Source organism: Lottia gigantea (genome assembly GCF_000327385.1).
Source record: "Lottia gigantea unplaced genomic scaffold LOTGIsca_120, whole genome shotgun sequence".
Lineage (NCBI taxonomy): Eukaryota > Metazoa > Mollusca > Gastropoda > Lottiidae > Lottia > Lottia gigantea.
Window position 1 is genome coordinate 39,998 of NW_008707226.1, and position 18,356 is coordinate 58,353.

General features: G+C 35.0%; 5 protein-coding genes across 5 annotated transcripts; 2 read left to right on the top strand and 3 right to left on the bottom strand.

The window, feature by feature from the left end:
* Window positions 1–241: 241 nt before the first annotated feature.
* LOTGIDRAFT_137956 (hypothetical protein) lies at window positions 242–814 on the bottom strand (the record flags this gene model as incomplete). Its single annotated transcript, XM_009048328.1, has 1 exon — window positions 242–814. A coding segment is annotated over one exon (573 nt), but the record flags the coding sequence as incomplete, so codon positions are not given.
* Window positions 815–4,053: 3,239 nt separating this feature from the next.
* Window positions 4,054–4,983, bottom strand: LOTGIDRAFT_171768 (hypothetical protein; the record flags this gene model as incomplete). Its single annotated transcript, XM_009048329.1, has 1 exon — window positions 4,054–4,983. One exon carries the CDS (start codon window positions 4,981–4,983, stop codon window positions 4,054–4,056), a length of 930 nt encoding a protein of 309 aa, XP_009046577.1.
* Window positions 4,984–8,398: 3,415 nt separating this feature from the next.
* LOTGIDRAFT_237845 (hypothetical protein) lies at window positions 8,399–9,552 on the top strand (the record flags this gene model as incomplete). The annotated part of the gene is made up of 2 exons (XM_009048330.1): window positions 8,399–8,764; window positions 9,180–9,552. The coding sequence occupies 2 exons, from the start codon at window positions 8,399–8,401 to the stop codon at window positions 9,225–9,227; spliced, it is 414 nt and encodes a 137-aa protein (XP_009046578.1). The 3' UTR covers window positions 9,228–9,552.
* Window positions 9,553–12,014: 2,462 nt separating this feature from the next.
* On the top strand, window positions 12,015–12,953 carry LOTGIDRAFT_171770 (hypothetical protein; the record flags this gene model as incomplete). Its single annotated transcript, XM_009048331.1, has 1 exon — window positions 12,015–12,953. One exon carries the CDS (start codon window positions 12,015–12,017, stop codon window positions 12,951–12,953), a length of 939 nt encoding a protein of 312 aa, XP_009046579.1.
* Window positions 12,954–15,012: 2,059 nt separating this feature from the next.
* Window positions 15,013–16,248, bottom strand: LOTGIDRAFT_171771 (hypothetical protein; the record flags this gene model as incomplete). The annotated part of the gene is made up of 1 exon (XM_009048332.1): window positions 15,013–16,248. One exon carries the CDS (start codon window positions 16,246–16,248, stop codon window positions 15,013–15,015), a length of 1,236 nt encoding a protein of 411 aa, XP_009046580.1.
* Between the last annotated feature and the right edge of the window lie 2,108 nt (window positions 16,249–18,356).

Sequence of the window (18,356 nt, forward strand, 5' to 3'; positions counted from 1 at the left end):
TTTCAAGAAGTACTCTTTCACAGTAGTCTATTTTTTCCCTCAATGCTGCAGCTGTAGCTCGAATTTGTTCTGCAGATGACGCAATAGATTCTTCCAGAATTGCTAATGAATCTGTTCGCATAGAATTGTGGTTCACTTCGCACTCTTTTGCCTTTTCAACGGTTGCATCAAGTTCTTTAGTGTGAAAGTTTATTGCCTCATCTACAGTCGTAACTGATCGACATCCATTGTGAAATTCCAAACAAATTCCACATAAGGCAATCTTGCATCTATCGCAATAAAATTTCACAATTTCCCTCTCGTGATTTCTACATGTGGTTGATTTTTGCCGTTTAGTTATATCCTCTACCGACATATTCCGTAACTCCTCTAGTTGAATGACCGAATGACGCGAGGTGGCTCTGCCATTAAGATGAACTGTCTTGCATTTTTGACACATGGAGTCAAAGCAGTCCGTACACCAATCAACTGCTGGCGACTCGATGTCACTGCGATCACAGATATCGCACAATTTGTCAACGTTGTAAATGCTGATCACCTCGGATAACCTATTGACGAAGACGTCATCCTTAAAATTGTCGGTATGAGGTTCGACTGAATTTTGTGGTATTTGAATACTCACACCACACCGCGGACATTGAAAAGTCTTTTTACCATTTTGATTAGCCTCTAGCTCCTCCAGTATGTGACAATTCAGACACGACTTGCAGAAAGTGTGCATGCAAGGTAAGCATTTGGGTGAAATAGTAGGTCTATCACATATACCACACGAACACAAATCAATGGAAACTTGTCCCGCTCCTTCGGTTGTCATTTTTAATCAGCAATTCGTCGAGGTAGTGACGCTGAAACAATACATCCCATTTAATGCCAACTTCTTCTACAATACAATGTCCAATGTTCACCTTCACACTTTGTCCTTCCAATTCGCTCTACTGGTCGAGATCCTTTTATGCTAACACAGTGGGTTCTTTGTCAAGTAACGGTCACTGGGCCTATAATATCATAACCCTGTAAAATACAACATTACAAAAAATATTAATCTGGGGGTTTGTAATACAATCTAATGATCCTCTTAAAGAAAAAAAATAATATTGAAATGTGTTCAAACCACAATTTATCTACACGCAAGAATACCGATACGATGAATCGTTGGCGGCTTTGATTCGGGTATAATTCTTTATAACTTTTTCAAAATAAATTGATTTAGAGTTTTGTGCATTGCGTCCTATGTTTCTGCTTTTGGTCGAGCTCATTAAGTCAGTGATATGCACTGAGCTATGATGACAATTTTGCCATAACAGAGAAACTCATTTTTCTATCTACTACTGTCCAAGCATCTTTAACCTACATAGGAATGGATATAATTGAAAAGGGGAAACCGGGTTGACAAAACCGAATGTATTGTCTACACTTATGCCAGGAGGAGCCTTGGACCTTCAGGTTAGCGTCTACCTCTAGGATTCCAAAATTTGTAAGTAGAGGCCCAAATGAGCTTTTGAACATGAATGCTTTTACTATTTTACACTTCAACGGTGTTCTAACATGGTTACTAGATTTCCATAGAGCATTGCGGTCAGTGATAGTTTAAGCTTATTTTACAGTGACCCGTAGTCATTATCCATTATTTACAAAATTAATATCGTCTCTTTAAAATCAAATCAACTTGTCAAATCTCAAATAACAAAATAAATCTATAATCAAATTATATATGACCGGTTGGACGGTTTCCAAACTATTGGTGTCATAATCCATTCAAATAAATTGATCCGCAGATAAAAGAGATTATGTAGGTTACATGCAATATCGATCGTTTGGGCTAATCAGGATAATCATTTCTTGAAAATCAGTGCAAGCTTTAACCAAACAATCCAATTGACAGGATGAAACCACTTGGAGAATATGTTGAATCTACTATTCTTATGCAAAAGATCAAACGTTGGTATGTGATGCTTCCTACTGCAGCTTATTGACATCCTCTAATTCAATCACGGTTACAAGTAACTTACAAAAAATGTGTTAACTTCGAGATGCTATAATAGATTTCGATTGGCCAAAATTTGCCTGTTCTGGATAGATCATTGCACTTCAAAACCGGATCATATGCCACGCTGTTAGGTTTCGGGACAAATTATATCCCATGTAGCAAGCACCGCCTTTTGATATTGAATAGACAATCAGACCATGTACATACTTGGAATCCACCTCAAGACTTACTATCTTATATGACAAGTGTATTCATAAAATTATGTTATGTTATGCCCTTTCAGTAGATTACATTCGTGGGTCATGGTTACATTATATTTGTAAATGTGGCTATTATATCTGATAAAGAAAATAACTATAAAGAAAACCACAAATGATTTTTTATTGTATTTTTATCATGCACTCGGTGACCATTCAAGATATAGGTTAGCACTAAAACACCAAAGCTTCGCTAAAATAAATAAATGTAACATGCTCCGGTGAATTGGGGGGTGCTTTGCATGCATCTAATAAATGGATAACAAGTTGTATATAAATCGTTCATCCTATTATATCGTTCATTGATTTAATTCCATAATTTCATTACGAAAAATGCGTATATATTGCACATCATATTGGTTTTAAATAATAGTTCTGAAACACGTGACTAATACATCGGTTTTCCCCCAAAAAACTCCAACTAAAGAAGCAGAAGAATCGTTATTATACCGTAATATACTACAGTGCAGCTAAAGAAGCCCAATGAATGCTCTATTTATGCAATAAGATGTTTTTGATCTAATGACTCTTACTTCAATGAAAGGTAATGATATTGCTAACGTATTATATTTCATATTCGTCATGTGTAATAAAAATTAACGATAGCGTTATAAGAAAGCAAATAAATGCATCGAAGTATAAAACGTTGCATAAGCCTACCTATAACGCTAATCCAAACCCGTAATCTCACCTAACGTATATTAATTCACCGATCAAAATGTATGAACTGAATACCCCTCGGAGTATCATTGTCAGGGTGTACTATATAAGTATATCTATTGTCAATATTTATAGATAAATCAAAAATGTCAAATACATTAATAGCTATCATGAATACAACGGGTTAAAACACGTCCCCTTGTCGAACCCCGAGTGTGATCGACTAATAATAGGCCATTTGTACTTAATTGAATACCGTTTTAGGTCAAGCTATTTCTTTGTGGCTTACCGATATATATCGATGATTTGTTTAGGGCTTGTTGATCTAATATATATCACACAGTTTGAAAGTGATAACTATAGTGGCCAAGGGAATACAACGGACAAAACAACAAAAGTTGCCTGAGAGAAGGTCAGAGAAAAATGAATCATTATTTAGAAAGACAGGTGCAAAAACTTTCATGCCTTTATTTATTTTTACAAAACCCCTAAAACCAAAATTCTCATTAACTGGAAAAACATCCATCAATGGATGCCAGTCGTACCTTTCGATGGATGATAGGGAGGATATAAATAACAATAATAAACTCCACACAAAAGTGTGCTCATGAATGCCATAATGAATAAACTTCCTAGAAAATTTCAATATTACGTGGTTTAACAAAATCCAAATTATTGCTTGCTGTCCTGTTTTGAAATGCCAAGGCTTAACTTCGCCTTTTCCTGTCACATTAGAAATGTTAATGTAAAACTCTACTAAGGCTTGTCGTCCCATTCGACATGTTCATGCAAAACTCGAATGGTGTTCGTCGCCCTATTTCGCAAAATGCTTGACAAATGATTATAATTCGACTATTTCTTGCCGCCTCATTTCGACAAATGACCAACGGGATTATCCTTTGCCGTCCAATTTTGATAAATGATCAACTTGACTAATTCGAAAATGCCTTGCCGCCTTATTTCAAGATATATATTTAACAATACTGTTTAATGCAACTCTTTTTATTTTGACAAGTAAGTAGTTTTAGGCATGTATGTTTATTTCATATAATACATTCATCAATAACAATAAATAACAAGAACAACAGTATCGAGTCATGAAACAAAATGTTTTTAGCACTATTTTAAGAAACTTATTTTAGATTACACTTAATGGCGATACCATCTGTTCAAACCAAAACCAATTCTTGGACGAAAAGAAGGAAGATCTTTACTCTGAATCTCACTAAATGCACTGTCACTTTCGGTGATGCTGTTCAAATTCTCGAAAGAAGCTCCCGAAGATTCACCAGTCTTGTTGCATGAAGAATTGCCTTCAAATATACCACTTGATTCTTCACTAGATGATCGTTGCCACTGAGACTGTTCATTCGATGGATTTTCGATGGTCTGTTCGGTACATGAAGATTGGGTCAGACGACCTGATGATTCCTGAGACACCAATGATGGATAAGACTCGTCACTGGATTCATCACTCGAGTCAAACCAGTTTTCTTCTATTTTCTGGAGTAGTTCTTTACGTTTTTCAGCACTCATCTTTCGGATATTCGGTCTTCTACGGATTCTGCTCGAGGAATGAGGTCGACGGTCGAAGTTGTCTGTAGGTGTCATGGGCTCTGGAATTACAAAATCTGTGGGGTTCACTTTTGACAATTGGGTTAACCATCTCTCACATTTTTCACGACATCTCACAGTCATTGGACTAGAGGCAGACAATGTTTCAACTGGTGCTGGTTCATCGGGAGAGACATCATCATCTTCTCGTGACTTTTCACCAAAATCGGTTTCAATTTGTTGAGTTAAGACAGTTAACGCATTTACGTAGCTTTCAATCGGAGAGAAGGGAACAACGTCTCCAATTTCTTCGTAAATGTGGTCTTCAGCACCTTCTCCAAAAGCAAGTTCTTGTGAAACTGTCAGGCAACCGTCTACAGCATTCGTCTCCAATCTAAGCTTTCGCGTAAGGCAGGTGTCGCTATCTTCATAATCCAATAACCAGGACTTTCTTGGTGAAAAATAACGTTTAAAAGAAGGGACAGCTTCCTCTTCGCCACGGATTTTCTTAAGTAAACTGAACATCCTGAAAAAGGTTAATTATTACTTATATGATGGTACACAAAACTTTAAAACATACGATAGAGATTGCTTAAGCACCAAGAAAACCAAAATTTGACTCTTTGATAGTGCTTGTCAACTTGCAGTTCCGTGTATGTTCCATTTGATCATTGAGTTACAAATCCTAAGGTAAGTATATTAACATAATACAGGACTTTCAACACGCTTCCAGTGTAACGAATTGTTAGTCTTCATCTAACCAAAATACATACCTGATAATATAATATATATAGGTAAACTAAATAGTGCAAATTAAAACTGTAGAGATCTTTACACTTCTAAGATAATCAAAAGAATGTGGTTTATTCGAAATTTACTCTTGGTTTTATATTTCCCGGGTTTAAACTGGCATTATTTTCTCATCTGCCCCCTGTAGTGTCACTAAGGCATGCGACACAACTTCCTCCCATGTCAGGTCGCCCGCTTGTAACAACAACACTGATTGGTCAATGACACGTCTCCCTCTTGTAACAACAACTGAGGTTATTCAGTCAGATAAGGGCAGATAACTCTGTGAAATTGTCCACGGTTGTTGATTGAAACAATGCTCCAATCAAGGGAAAGGAACTCTCTATAAAAATAACAATGATAGCTATTCGGATTAATCAAGATTAAAGTTGATTCGATTAGCAATGTTACCCATAGTTAGGAAGTTTCCCATGTGACTGTCGTAAAGTGCTAGATGTCATGCTGGGAAAGTCTCGTCATATTTGATTTTGTGGAGTGTTATGGCCATAGTTTGATTTTGAGGGATGTTCGTGTTTGTTTGATTTACAATAATGAACTTTGGAAAATGAAAAGACACTAAATTACTTCACGTATAATGATATAATATGTTGAAAAAATATTCAATCTTGAAATTGAGTAATGTTTGTGAATTTCAATTTGAATTTAAATACATTAGACAACGTCTAGAAAAACCATCTTCGACAACCGATAGATTAAGGACAAATAATGTTCTTTCAATAATATTGTATATATCCCCTAAAGTGAAATTTCGATAAATCTATGACATTTTTCAGTATTAAAACTGTTTACATATAATTTCGGAGTCTTTCGCGACTTACACAGAGTAGTATATCTCATAATATCAAATATTTTGTAGAATATCGGTTAGGTTCATCTTTAGTCAAAGTAATTTAACCGAATTTAACCGAAGTTTCATCCGAATCCGCCAATAACTGGGTGCTAACAAGCTAAAATTTAACGCGTTTTGAAGAGCTAGAGCAATAACTCAGGTAAAAATGATTCAGTTTTTCGATATACTTTTTGAAAAATAATATTCATTTATAAATTACAAATTATGCATATATATGTATAAGCTATGGTTTTAGAAACAAGCCGAAACTTATATTAATCCGTTACCATTTCCAAATCTATAGTTACAAGTATACAATATCTAATTAAAAATTATTTGAAAGTGTTGTGCATTTCTATCTTTTACAATAATCCACAGCTCTCTCTAAAAGTAAATTGATGGAAATGAAGGAAATTTCACAGAGTTTCGAAAACAATGACTAACGCTTAAATTAAATATTTTTCAAATTTTAGTGTTCATCATAGGTATCTGATGAGCAATTCGGCCAAGTTTCAAGCAATTCGTAAATGCATGTCTATTCTAAAGGGCTTAGAAGAATTGCAGTGGCTTTCGATATGGTCCTTAAATAGTTTTGTCAAGGATTGTGCTTTGTTTACGAGTAAAAATTGAACGCGATTCAAACAACAAGGGAGATAATTGATATTAAATATTTTTCTTTTCTTTTTTTAATAGAGTTCAACATTTACCAAATTTTGTTTACAAGTAACTGTAGTAAGGCGGACAGACATGAGTGACGAAAAATATCCTTACATGTCATTATGAGTATATAAAATTGTTCGAAAACAAAATTTATTTTTTTGAACATAGACGGAAAAGTGAGATAAATCCGTTGATCATTTCTCACGCCAATAGTCTATCGATTGATATAACTAACCCGATGGTCGTATAACCCCACTTCATACCGAACCACGTCCGCCAAAACAGACCTTACGATTTAACATAACAGGTCATATATTGTTATGTTGAAATTGTATTGATAATGCTTACTTTAATTCGACTATCTTATTTGTCTCTTACGATGTTTTTGTGTTTTTGTTATGACCTTATTTCGGTTACATTTTTACTACATGTACAAGATGGTTCCGTTTTGACCGTTTTATATCAATCATTGTTGGGTCAGATTTGCCAATAACTCAACCTTTGACTTTTGTATTACCCACGTGATATACTAAAATTGGAAAGATACAGAGAAGACAAGCATGGCCCCTGTGCAAGAATGACACGCAAAATTCGCGAAGCTTTCCATATCTTTCACAAGCTCGTTGAGAATGAGTACGATTTGCAAGTATGAGTAGAAGACGCATCTTAACACTGTCGGGTTAAATATAATTCATCGCATCCTTCTTTGGGAAACCATCTCCACAGGTCCAATGACGTTCAGTTCAGTCGGTCGACATGTTTCTTCATCAACGATGTACAGCGTTGGTGAAGGAACATGGTCGGACGCAGGATTCCTTTGATATGAAATTTAAATGTAATGAGTTTGACAGATACAAATTGATCTATCTGTACCTGTTATCCAGAATAATATACATGAATTATATTGATGTACATAATCATCAAACGTGTTAAATATAAATTGACTAACAATGCCGTGCACACATTAGTTACTAAATGATCTGTCGATATGATGCATTGCTGTCACTAATAACTGATTTATTAACTATATTGACCACTGTCAGCTAGGTATATAAGACATGGTCAGTGATGGACCTTCATCACAACCAATAATCACTAGTATTATCAGTTCATCACCAAGTAAAGGTAAGAAAATATTTTATCTATTCGACTAACTCAAGCTTACAAAGATGGGCCCTACGCATTTTTAGATAAAATGTGCAGCCTCTTTTTCTAATGGATTAATTGGAAATTCCTACTAAGACAATTTCAATGCTTAATTTTTTGTGACCAATTTTTGTGTGTGGACTTTTAATCATCATTGGAAAATGATAAACCTAATATTTTTTATATACCTTATATAAGAGAAACTCCAAAGCGATTGCTAACATTTGAAATGTATAAAGAATTCACTCTGATCAATGATGCAATAACATTTCTACGAATACATTTCATTTGTTTTATTGGCCATTTATGTTGTTGGGATAGGAACGAATTCGTCAAGCTCAATATCAAATGACATTATTATTTATTTAGAATACAAACTTTGTTTCATTCAAATGTCAGAAATGCATAATGTTTGTTTCGTCTAATTTTAGAAATATAAACTCTTATTTAGAAATCTAAAATGATGTTTCGTTCTAATTTCAGAAATCTACCACCATGTACCCAAAAGTAGCCGTTTCCTTAATCTGTATGGTTTCCATGGCATCAGCCTTTCCATTACTTCCAGGAATGTTTGGAATGCCCTTCTTGCCACCCTTCAATCCCTTGATGATGGGACCATTTTCACCATTAGCCATGATGGGTGCCTTTCCTTTTGGTATGCCATTCATTCGACCCTTCGCAGGAGGCATGGTTACACCTTTCGGAAGAGGCATGGCACAGCCATTTGCAAGAGGCATGTCATCAGTAGCTGATGCTTCTATTGTTCCTAGTCCAAGCGTGTCAAGTAATGGTTTTGTGTCAAACACCGGAAGCAGTATTCAAACCCAAAATATAGTGCCCCTTACCAATGGATTTACCATGGTATAATTGCCATCTTAACCGGTCAGTCCATGATAATATTTAAATTGCATGTTCAATAATCTAAACGTTTTTTGTAAAGAGATTCAAACCAGTTTCTCTGGTGTCTTCTGTGTGTAGAAAATTTACATTTTCTGCCACTGCCTTCTAAACTCTATTTAAAACTGTTCAGATGGCCTCGTGACAAATACCCAACGAATATCTCAATAATTCAACGAATACTCGCTTTCTCTTCACCAGTCAGTTATGCATCACTGTGAAAAGGAAAAACCAAAATGCCGAAGATACTATCTCAATTCCACCTTCGAACCCCCTTTGTTAGCGAGCAAGAGTTGTATTCGTGTAATAATTAGGTTTGTCTAGAGTTCTTCCATTTTAGATCAAATGTTTACATTATCCTTTTCTTTTTTATTTCCAGATTATATTTATTATTGATCGGCCATGTTTATCTAAACTCAACTCTTAAACATATTCCAATGAATTCATTTAATTTTTCTATATGTAATTTATTATAAAATCTATTTGACTTTACTAAGTAAATAATTTATTTTGGTATAGTTATAGTCTAATTTATTTTTATGTGTTTGTAATTTATTATTAAAACTATTCAGTTTTTTTTTAACTAAATAGTTTACTTTTGTATGTTCATTAATTTATTCTTTAAAATAAATAATTTGCTTTTGTATGTTTGTTATTTATTCATTGAAATATCTAATTAGTTAAACGAGTTATTATTAACTAAATAATTTATTTTGTGTAAATTTTAATTTAAATATATGTTGTATTTTAAACAGTCTTGTCTTTTGAAGTGCATGACATTGAAGCCTATTACGTTGCTCATTGGAAAGGAGCATAACTGAACTAAAACCATTATGGATACGGACCGCATTTGCAAAATAAGTGCAACATTCAGTCACAAATTCCATATGTCATCATCCGTATGTAGATTATCGGTTGAATTTTTTGAGGATTAATGAAGCGTTTTGTGGTCGAATGTAAAAGTTTTGATCTATTATAATTTAAGTTGCTCCATTCAGTAAGGCTATATCCTGCGACATCAAAAAATTGTAAGGAAAAGCCAAGAAAAATCAACGAAATAGTAAGGACTTATAGGAGAAGGGTAATGCAATCGATCAAATAAGGGTCCTGTTCAGCGTAAAGGAAAGAAAACTCATGTATTAGATTAACGTGAACGTAAAATTGCATACATGGAAAGAACATGGGTTAATCATTTATTCTAGAATGCATATAAATGTTTACAGATCTTTAGACGGCGCCTAGGTTTGTAAATATTGATGTACAATTTTGTTTATTATTTTTGAGAAAAACTATGTGTCCTGTCGGCTCGTTTGATATCGGATTATCAAGAGATTAAAACATCCTTACATGAAAAATAAACAAGTTGCAATTAAAGATAAAGGATATAATCCAACTTAGTGGTGATAACTTTATGTCAATATGTGCACCATTCAAGACACCTTACGATTTCGATGCCATCATCTTTAAATTATACATATAATTCAAGTTGATCGTTTCAGTATCTTATACCCGATTAGGTTCATCTCCCACCTCAACACCATCGCCTTCTCTTGTCTCCTGTCAAAAATAAAATTTCATAATAATAATTATTATAAAGAGGATTCGAAATAAATATATAAAACAAGAAAGCTAGTAACTTGCTATAAGTCTTTTTTTGCTCCGTTATATTTAACAACTTTCTTGGGTATTGCTTGAGAGTTCACTCCATCGGAACACACGATGCCACTCTGCTACTGGGCTTTTCGATTCTTTACCTTATTCATAGTCTACATAGCCCCCATAATATACTTATTTCCCCAATCTGAGGGTTTAGGGGTCGCGTTCTATTTTTGGACACTTTATGTTCGAAATTTTGGACTTTATGGTGTCTACATCAAATGGGTTTGTGATCCAGTAGACATTCCTAGTTATAACTTCGGAATGATGATCATTGCTGTGTATGTAATTTTCAGATGTAAGGGAGATCAGAATTATGCAGTAAGCATTGATAAATGGCCCTAAAGTGCAGATGCAGAGCGCAATAATACAATTTTAATATTCTTGATGTATATCAAAAAACGCCGTGTACAATAACCGTTTTCCAAAAATAGTTTATTTGCATGAAAAGAACATAAGACATTAGTATAATTCAAATAAAAAACTATTACACTAAAGGACAAATCTCTTCAAAGGAAATATCATTATATTTACGATAGATTTTTGGAAATCACTTTCATTTCCAATATTTACACTGTCGCGACGATATTATTCCGACAAATTGAATCATAAAGAATAAATTTAAAATCAACAGAATGATACATAAATATTTTTAATATCGCCTCCTAATTTCTTATTATGTTCTCTAATTTGTTGATTTACTTTCCTAATGTGTAGATTTTCTAACCTAATTTGTTGATTCTCTGGCCTAATTTGTTGATTCTCTGGCCTAATTTGTTGATTTTTCTTAAATAACAAATGCTTACTCTATAATGATTCGTCTACGCCGTTCCCATAAGATCAAATACTTAACAATGTATCGGTGTTATAAGAAAGGGGAACTGCGATTTTACCATTGAATAAAACAATTAAATTTATTGATTTTTCGCATTAATGAGGTTTTTTTGTTAATCAGGATTAATACTTCATTAAGGACATAAACAGTTAACTTTGTTTTTCACAGGGATAAGAGATACATGGGGTTAATGAAATCACGTGATCAACAGGAGTCTCGCGATTGGTCGATACGATGAAAAAGTAAAGACCAACAAAGCTAGATTAAGCTTATGTTTGTAACCCCAGCTTTAGTATATAAGACCTACAGAAATTGAAAAAGGTATGTTCATTTCTCTTCTTGCATTCCAACTGAAAATTACTAATAATTTTAAAGAAGTCGAAGGTTTATTTCAAATTGTAAGTGTAAGCTCATTACTGAATTTCTATTTTTTGTGTGTGCAAAAAATGTTACCTTTGACTTTTCTTAGGTTCATTTTTAAATGAAGGTACATCTTTCAGCATCTAATTTAGCTTTTTCATTCGGAGTCAATCTTACGGACACTTTTTTTTTATCTTTGAGGACTGATTTGAACTGTCTCTGGACTGATTTGAACCGTCTCTGAACGTTACTGTATATTTTAAGTACGAACATTTGCAAATCGTTGATTTCCGAAAATAGAAAATGAAGGTATCAAATTTTGATCCGTATCTTTAATAGTATTCTTTATTTCCAGAATCTAAGATGTTGAACTGGATCAAGAAACGATGCCGAAGAAAATCAGCACCATCTGCAAGAGAAGCTAAAATTAAAAGTCATCAATCGTTATTCGATGTCAAAACGGACACAGTTGATCACGACTATGAGGAGATCGATGATATAATCAGTCCCGATCAATTAGCTTACGCAATTGTTACACTAACCGACAAAATTACTATGGAATCTGTTGATAAGTTACCAATTGAAACCATCTGCCCCGTGTGCAGACGAAAGCAAGTCAAAGGTGATCTTGTCTGCTTTTGCTCTGTATTAAATTCCAATCAAATTTCGGACGACGATTATGATGAAGTAGATGAAATATCATGTTCTACACCTATTGAATCTAAGTCTAAACCAAAACGTAGACAACCAGACTTTTCAAAGAGACCTCTACCAGAGATACCACAAGAAGGTAAACCGGTGTCCGAAAACCCCTTGAAGAAACTAAAGAATTTCCCGGAGTTGTCCTACAGCGATGATAGCAATAGCAGCAGTAGTGGATATTTTGATTCTTGCATCAGCCAGTCGGAATCAAGTTCAGATGACAGCCTTTCCTTCGAGTTCCAGAAAATGATATTACGTCAAAGGTCAAAAGAAGTGTTTAACCGCCAAAGATCCCAACCAAGTGTACGCCAACATTCACCACCAAGACCAAGAATGGGATGTAGAGCTCTGTCTAGAACCCAAAACATGAGGCGTTGCCGATCATCATCCCGTGCCAATGGTGCTCGATTTAATGTTATCCGGGAACCCATAACTCGACAAGTACCTAAAGTTTACGAAAATGTACCTACATCTGAATCCAGATCGAGGACAATTGGTAGAGCAGCTTCATCCAGATTACCATGCAGCAATACTCAATTTCAGAGACAGACATTTCATCGCCAGGTTCGTTCTCAAGTCAGATTATACGAGAATGTGTAGATTAACTTTATAGATTATAATGTGTCATTCTAGTGCTTATAATTATTTCATTGTACATAGCTTCATTCATTTTATATTTATTAAATATAATTTAATTAAATGTGGGTGTCTTGATGAAAAACTTAATAGTACCCTTTTATTGATGAGATCATAGCGATCATGGTTTGCCCAGAAGAAATGATCGTCAATTGACTTTTAAGTTCCACCAGCAAGCTCGGCTTGGTCGCTTATCTGAAAGTCCCATCATAGGTTAAGGTGATACTTTCAGATTTTTCAATCCGGTTTTCTTCGAAGAGGCGAACAAGGAATAATGTGTCGCATTTTAGAGGGCTCGTAGGTGATAGATTGTTTCGTTTGAATTAGTTTCTTTAAAGTTACATTAGGATTGTTTCGTTAAAATTTCATTAAGATACAAACAGAAAGAATGGGCTTATGCTATTGTCCAGACCAACCTTATCGAATGTCGAGTGGCCATACCATTTCTACTATCCAACTGGGCATGGTCAGGATCCATGATGCTATAATTTAACTAAGATCCCATCGATCTACAAGCAGGTTGTTAAACAAACCCCCTTGGATATGAAAGATTATCGAAGATATCACATTAATGGTGTTGTTTACAATCATCATTCATGTGCATGAAGCTTTAATCCATCTCAGTTCGCCCATATATTTCCAATTTCAATATTGCCAAATTAATGAACAATAGGTATTCCCTGCTTTAGATGTGTCAAGGGCAATAACTCGAAAAACTATATCAGATATGCCACTCAAATTCCGTATTCACAAGCCAATTTTCACCTAGTTTTACCAATTCGAGGACAATAATTCGAATTATCTGAAAATCGCAAAAGTCTAAATCATTCGCGATCTTATTCATGTTTCATTATAGCCGATCAAATATTTGGCCTCTACTGCATTAACACTCAATTTTGGAGAGCAACAACTCAAAAACTGTTAGTCGAGTAAATTAAAATGTCCGAATTATTAGAAACATCCTTTATACAAATGCATTGTCCACAGTGCACCTGAATAGGCTTTTGAAGATAGGCAACGCTATGTAGTGAGTAATGAGAATATTTTTTCTTGGCCAACGTTTGTATACAGACTGTGACACATGGGCCAAGGATTTTTAATTCCTCTTAGTCCAACACATTCTAGATTTAATTCGTCTACATCCGTTCAAGTACGAGCATAAGGACTTGTTTACCCAAGGTTAATAACTTTAAGGCAATTCATCGACAAATCACGTGCCAAAGCCCTCATTAATGTATACATGCTCATAAAATTTCGTTCCCATTGGATCATAACTATTGCCTCTAAAGCACTGATAAAACGTTACGGCATAGGCAATAGCTCAAAATATCACGAAGGACCCAGTTTCGTCGACAAAAGAAATACATGCGTACGAGCTATTTGCGGTTATTACAACTTGCAAGGAAAGGTATTTAACACAAGACTGGGACAGAGTAAGTTAGCTGCAATCTAATCAAATAACTATCATACGAAAATTATTGAGCATCTCTGTCGACTTTGCCACCAGTTTTACGTCGAAGTGCATGATATAACTTGTTTTGATTGCTCTTTTAATGCACATAAATCAGTGTCAGGTCTGTATTTTGCCGAAGGGACATGACTAAGCACAGCGTCAAATGCATTTTTCGTGCATATCAGGGGGTGCGGATTGGTACATATTAAAGACATATGACCCCATGTTGAATAAAAGGGATACAGATTGTTTCGACAATTTCAAATTTATTGAATAATATGATGATCATGCAAATCGAACATAAATACATTTACATAAATACAGAAAAAACCACAAATAATGTTTATCACAGTGAAAAGACATCAAAACACAAGAGCACACAAGATGTTTCAAGAACGACAGATCATGCTAAGGAAATCTGAAGATCACACTTGACCATAATTTGAAGACTAAGCCACAGAGAAAACACATGTACATCAATTCATTACTGGGGAGAAAACAAGAGCACACAAGATGTTTCACGAGCAAACGATTGATACAATGACGATCACACAACAATAATTTGAAGACTTAAACGTAGGCAATAAAGACCTTTTGGGTGCGGTTTTGGCAGTTATCATCAGCAATCATTCTGGATTTTACTAAATTCTTGTAAAGCAAGCTATTACGTCGTTCCATCTTATGCGATATACCCCCGGTAGATTCCGTTACCTGTAGTTTAGTTTGTTTGTATTCTTGAAGTCGCTTGCGAAGCTGGCTATCTTTAGGTAGTCTCTTTTGAGGTGTGTCTGCTGAGAAATTCAATCGCTGTTGAATGGCATCCCTTTGTGATTCTCTATTATTTGACAAAGAACGATAAGTCTGAAGACCAGTGCGAATCCTTGCTTGACGTCCTTCGGCGGGTCCAATAGAATGTTTGCGTTTGCAACCTGAGTTAGACTTTGCCTTTTCTGTCGATCTCGAGATACCACAAGATGGTACTGATCTTTGGGTTGTTAATTTCACTGGTGACAGATATAGTGGCGAGACGGGTTTCTTTTTACACGGAGCGTCATTAGTACTGTAGCTTCTTTTGACTGCTTTGCTTCCCATCTTTGGTACCGCATGAAATCCATTGTGGGAAAGACAGCCCCTTAAACCATGTTTGTGTAATCCCAAAGATCCTAGGCGTAATGCTAAGTCATCATCACTATAATAACCGCTGCTATTATCTGAACATTTACTCTCAGGAACGTATACTGTATCATTTGGATCGGAGCAAAGCGATATCGAGTGTCTTGGTGATCGAGATGGAGTAAAGCGCCCACGGGTGAAGTGTATGTCAATGAGGGCTTCTGGACAATCGCGATTCACATGGTTTTCTGAACACCTACATGTTACGTTCTTTCGCCTGTTTCTAAGTTCACAAAAGCAGAATTCGCCTTGGGTCAACTTCCTGCGACACAATGGACATGGCGCGGTATCAGTAACTGGGGTTGGAGGAAGTGGTCTCTGTGAAATTTTGTACCGATTTAGTTGCTGTTCTAGTAACATGTCACGATTTCCACCATCATTTCGTCTACTCAAACAGTCTCCACAGTTGGTTCTTCCTGCTCTCTTAGATAATGATTCCACGGCTTCGGTTATTTCCATAGGACTTCGTGGTGGTGTTGATATTTCTTCGTAGATATGATAACTAACATTATTTTCTGGAATATTTGCGTCGTCGTATAGCCTCCTGTTTAAATCTATAGCACTAGGTGGTTGTCTACCAGGCAACGATCTTCGATGACATTTTTTCTTGAACCATTTTATCATTGTCGCCATAATAACTTGGGTTATCTCTGAAATAAATATGACATTGGATTACCCTTAAGCTTCAAAATTATGAAACACATCCTTCTATAGAAAGGAATAATAAATTGATAACTAGAATTCATTATTGGAGACTCTGGTTCTTATCGTCACAGATGTTTACTTTGGTCTGCCAGATGCAAGTCATACTATGAAAACTTAAGCCTCACAAATTCCATCGCATTAAATGTTAGACACACAAAGTCGTCAAACCAAAAGTTCTCACCTCCCCGTCTAAAGCTACAACATTAATGCGATACAGAAGACAACAAAACACAATTTGTCTTCTACCGTCACTACGATTATTGTTTTAAAGAAGGGGATTACATTTCACTGTAATCAAAGCTCTGCGGTGTATCTATTTCTTTTGAATTGAGGATGCCTAGAGGCGGTTACTACCCTACAAAGGATTTACAAATATTTAAGAACGATCACGACAGGAAACTAAAATTGTGTTGATGTTAGTACTTACTTTTAAATTTTAAGTATTTGTCCTAAGGTCAATTGCAATTAAACTGAAGAAAATAAGACAATTCGAGGGGTTTTAAACACTAACCACTTCAAAATATAATACTACTCGAAATGTGTTTGAAAATATTACGTCAAATGCCTCGATTGTTTGTTTATAATATTTGTCTTCAAATTCTCATTATGTCATCCGTTGAGTCCAAAGTGACAAGGGTCTTATTAAGTTGATGCTGAAGTGTACCTCAAGATGTTGAAAATAACGTGTCAGAACATACTCAAAATTTACCTATATCTACTTCAGTAGGATAAGCTCCCAATTCATTTATCTTACAGATTTTATATTAGAAAGGTGTAATTTATTTTCTATTAGTGTGCGAGAATACTAGAAAAATCATATTATTGGTAAGATTTAAATATTTTATGATGAGAAACTAGTTATAACATATTTCGTTGAACGACAACGTTGGTATAAGGACAGAAACCATTTGTATGGCCTTTACCCTAATTATTTTCTTTTGCATGATAATGTTATCCGTTCGCCTTAAATTATTCCTTTCAAATATGAAAGCACCAAAGGTTTAGCTTATCTCATAACAGCCCTACATGGTCCGTTTAACTATAAGTTATACATACGAGTTTGAGCTACATAAACCATAATATTTGGTGGGATCGTGACTTTGTCTTGCAAGGATACCAGGGTTAGAAAAAGCTGTAAGAACACAATCCTTTCATTGCCCATAGGAAATGTTAAAACGACGTCTCTATGCAGATGCATTATGTTTTAATACAACCTTTAGTTATATAAATGTTTTCGACACATTTTTAAGTATTCGGACTTAACCATGCCAAGTTGCATTCAGTCTATGTTAATATTCAGCTTGACTTACCTTACTGGTAAAAATGATGATACTAAACAAAATGATATTCCTTAAGTAAATGTACACTTGTTAAAGTATAGTTGACAATGTAGACTTAAAACTGAAATCTGGTGTTATGTACTGCCTCTTGGCTATCTGAACAGATATCTCAACACTGACGTCCCTCACCAGATCACGTCCACTAAACTCGTGAAGACGCGTAATCACGTGACTAATTATTTGTGTTCGGGGTACGTCATGCTAAACTAACATTATCTGTTAAAGAACAATAGTGGAACAATGGAAAATTAATTAGGTAAATAGGTATAGAGCGTAAGAACAATTAGCTATATCAGTAGGGTTTTTATCTCCCTTGGGGTCATTAGGACCATTGTTAAAATAACACCATGATTACACAATATATCTAATAGGCATACGCAGTTATTTCCCTTAAATATATGTTGATTGCGGAATAAAGAATAATCGTTCAAATTTTAATAGATTGAACTAATGTAAAGTATACGTTCAAATTCTGTGTTATGCTTTATAAATCAAATATTCAGACCGCTTGATGGATTCCAAGCAATACTCAAATAAAATCTGGGTCCAATCGTTCATATCTTAATGATGTAATGGATTGCAATTAAACACACAATGAAAATACTGTGTGACCCTTTAAAGTGCACTTTGATGTTCTAATGGTATATTGATTGCGACTAGATATAGTACCAAGCCATATTCCTTAAATATAAGTCT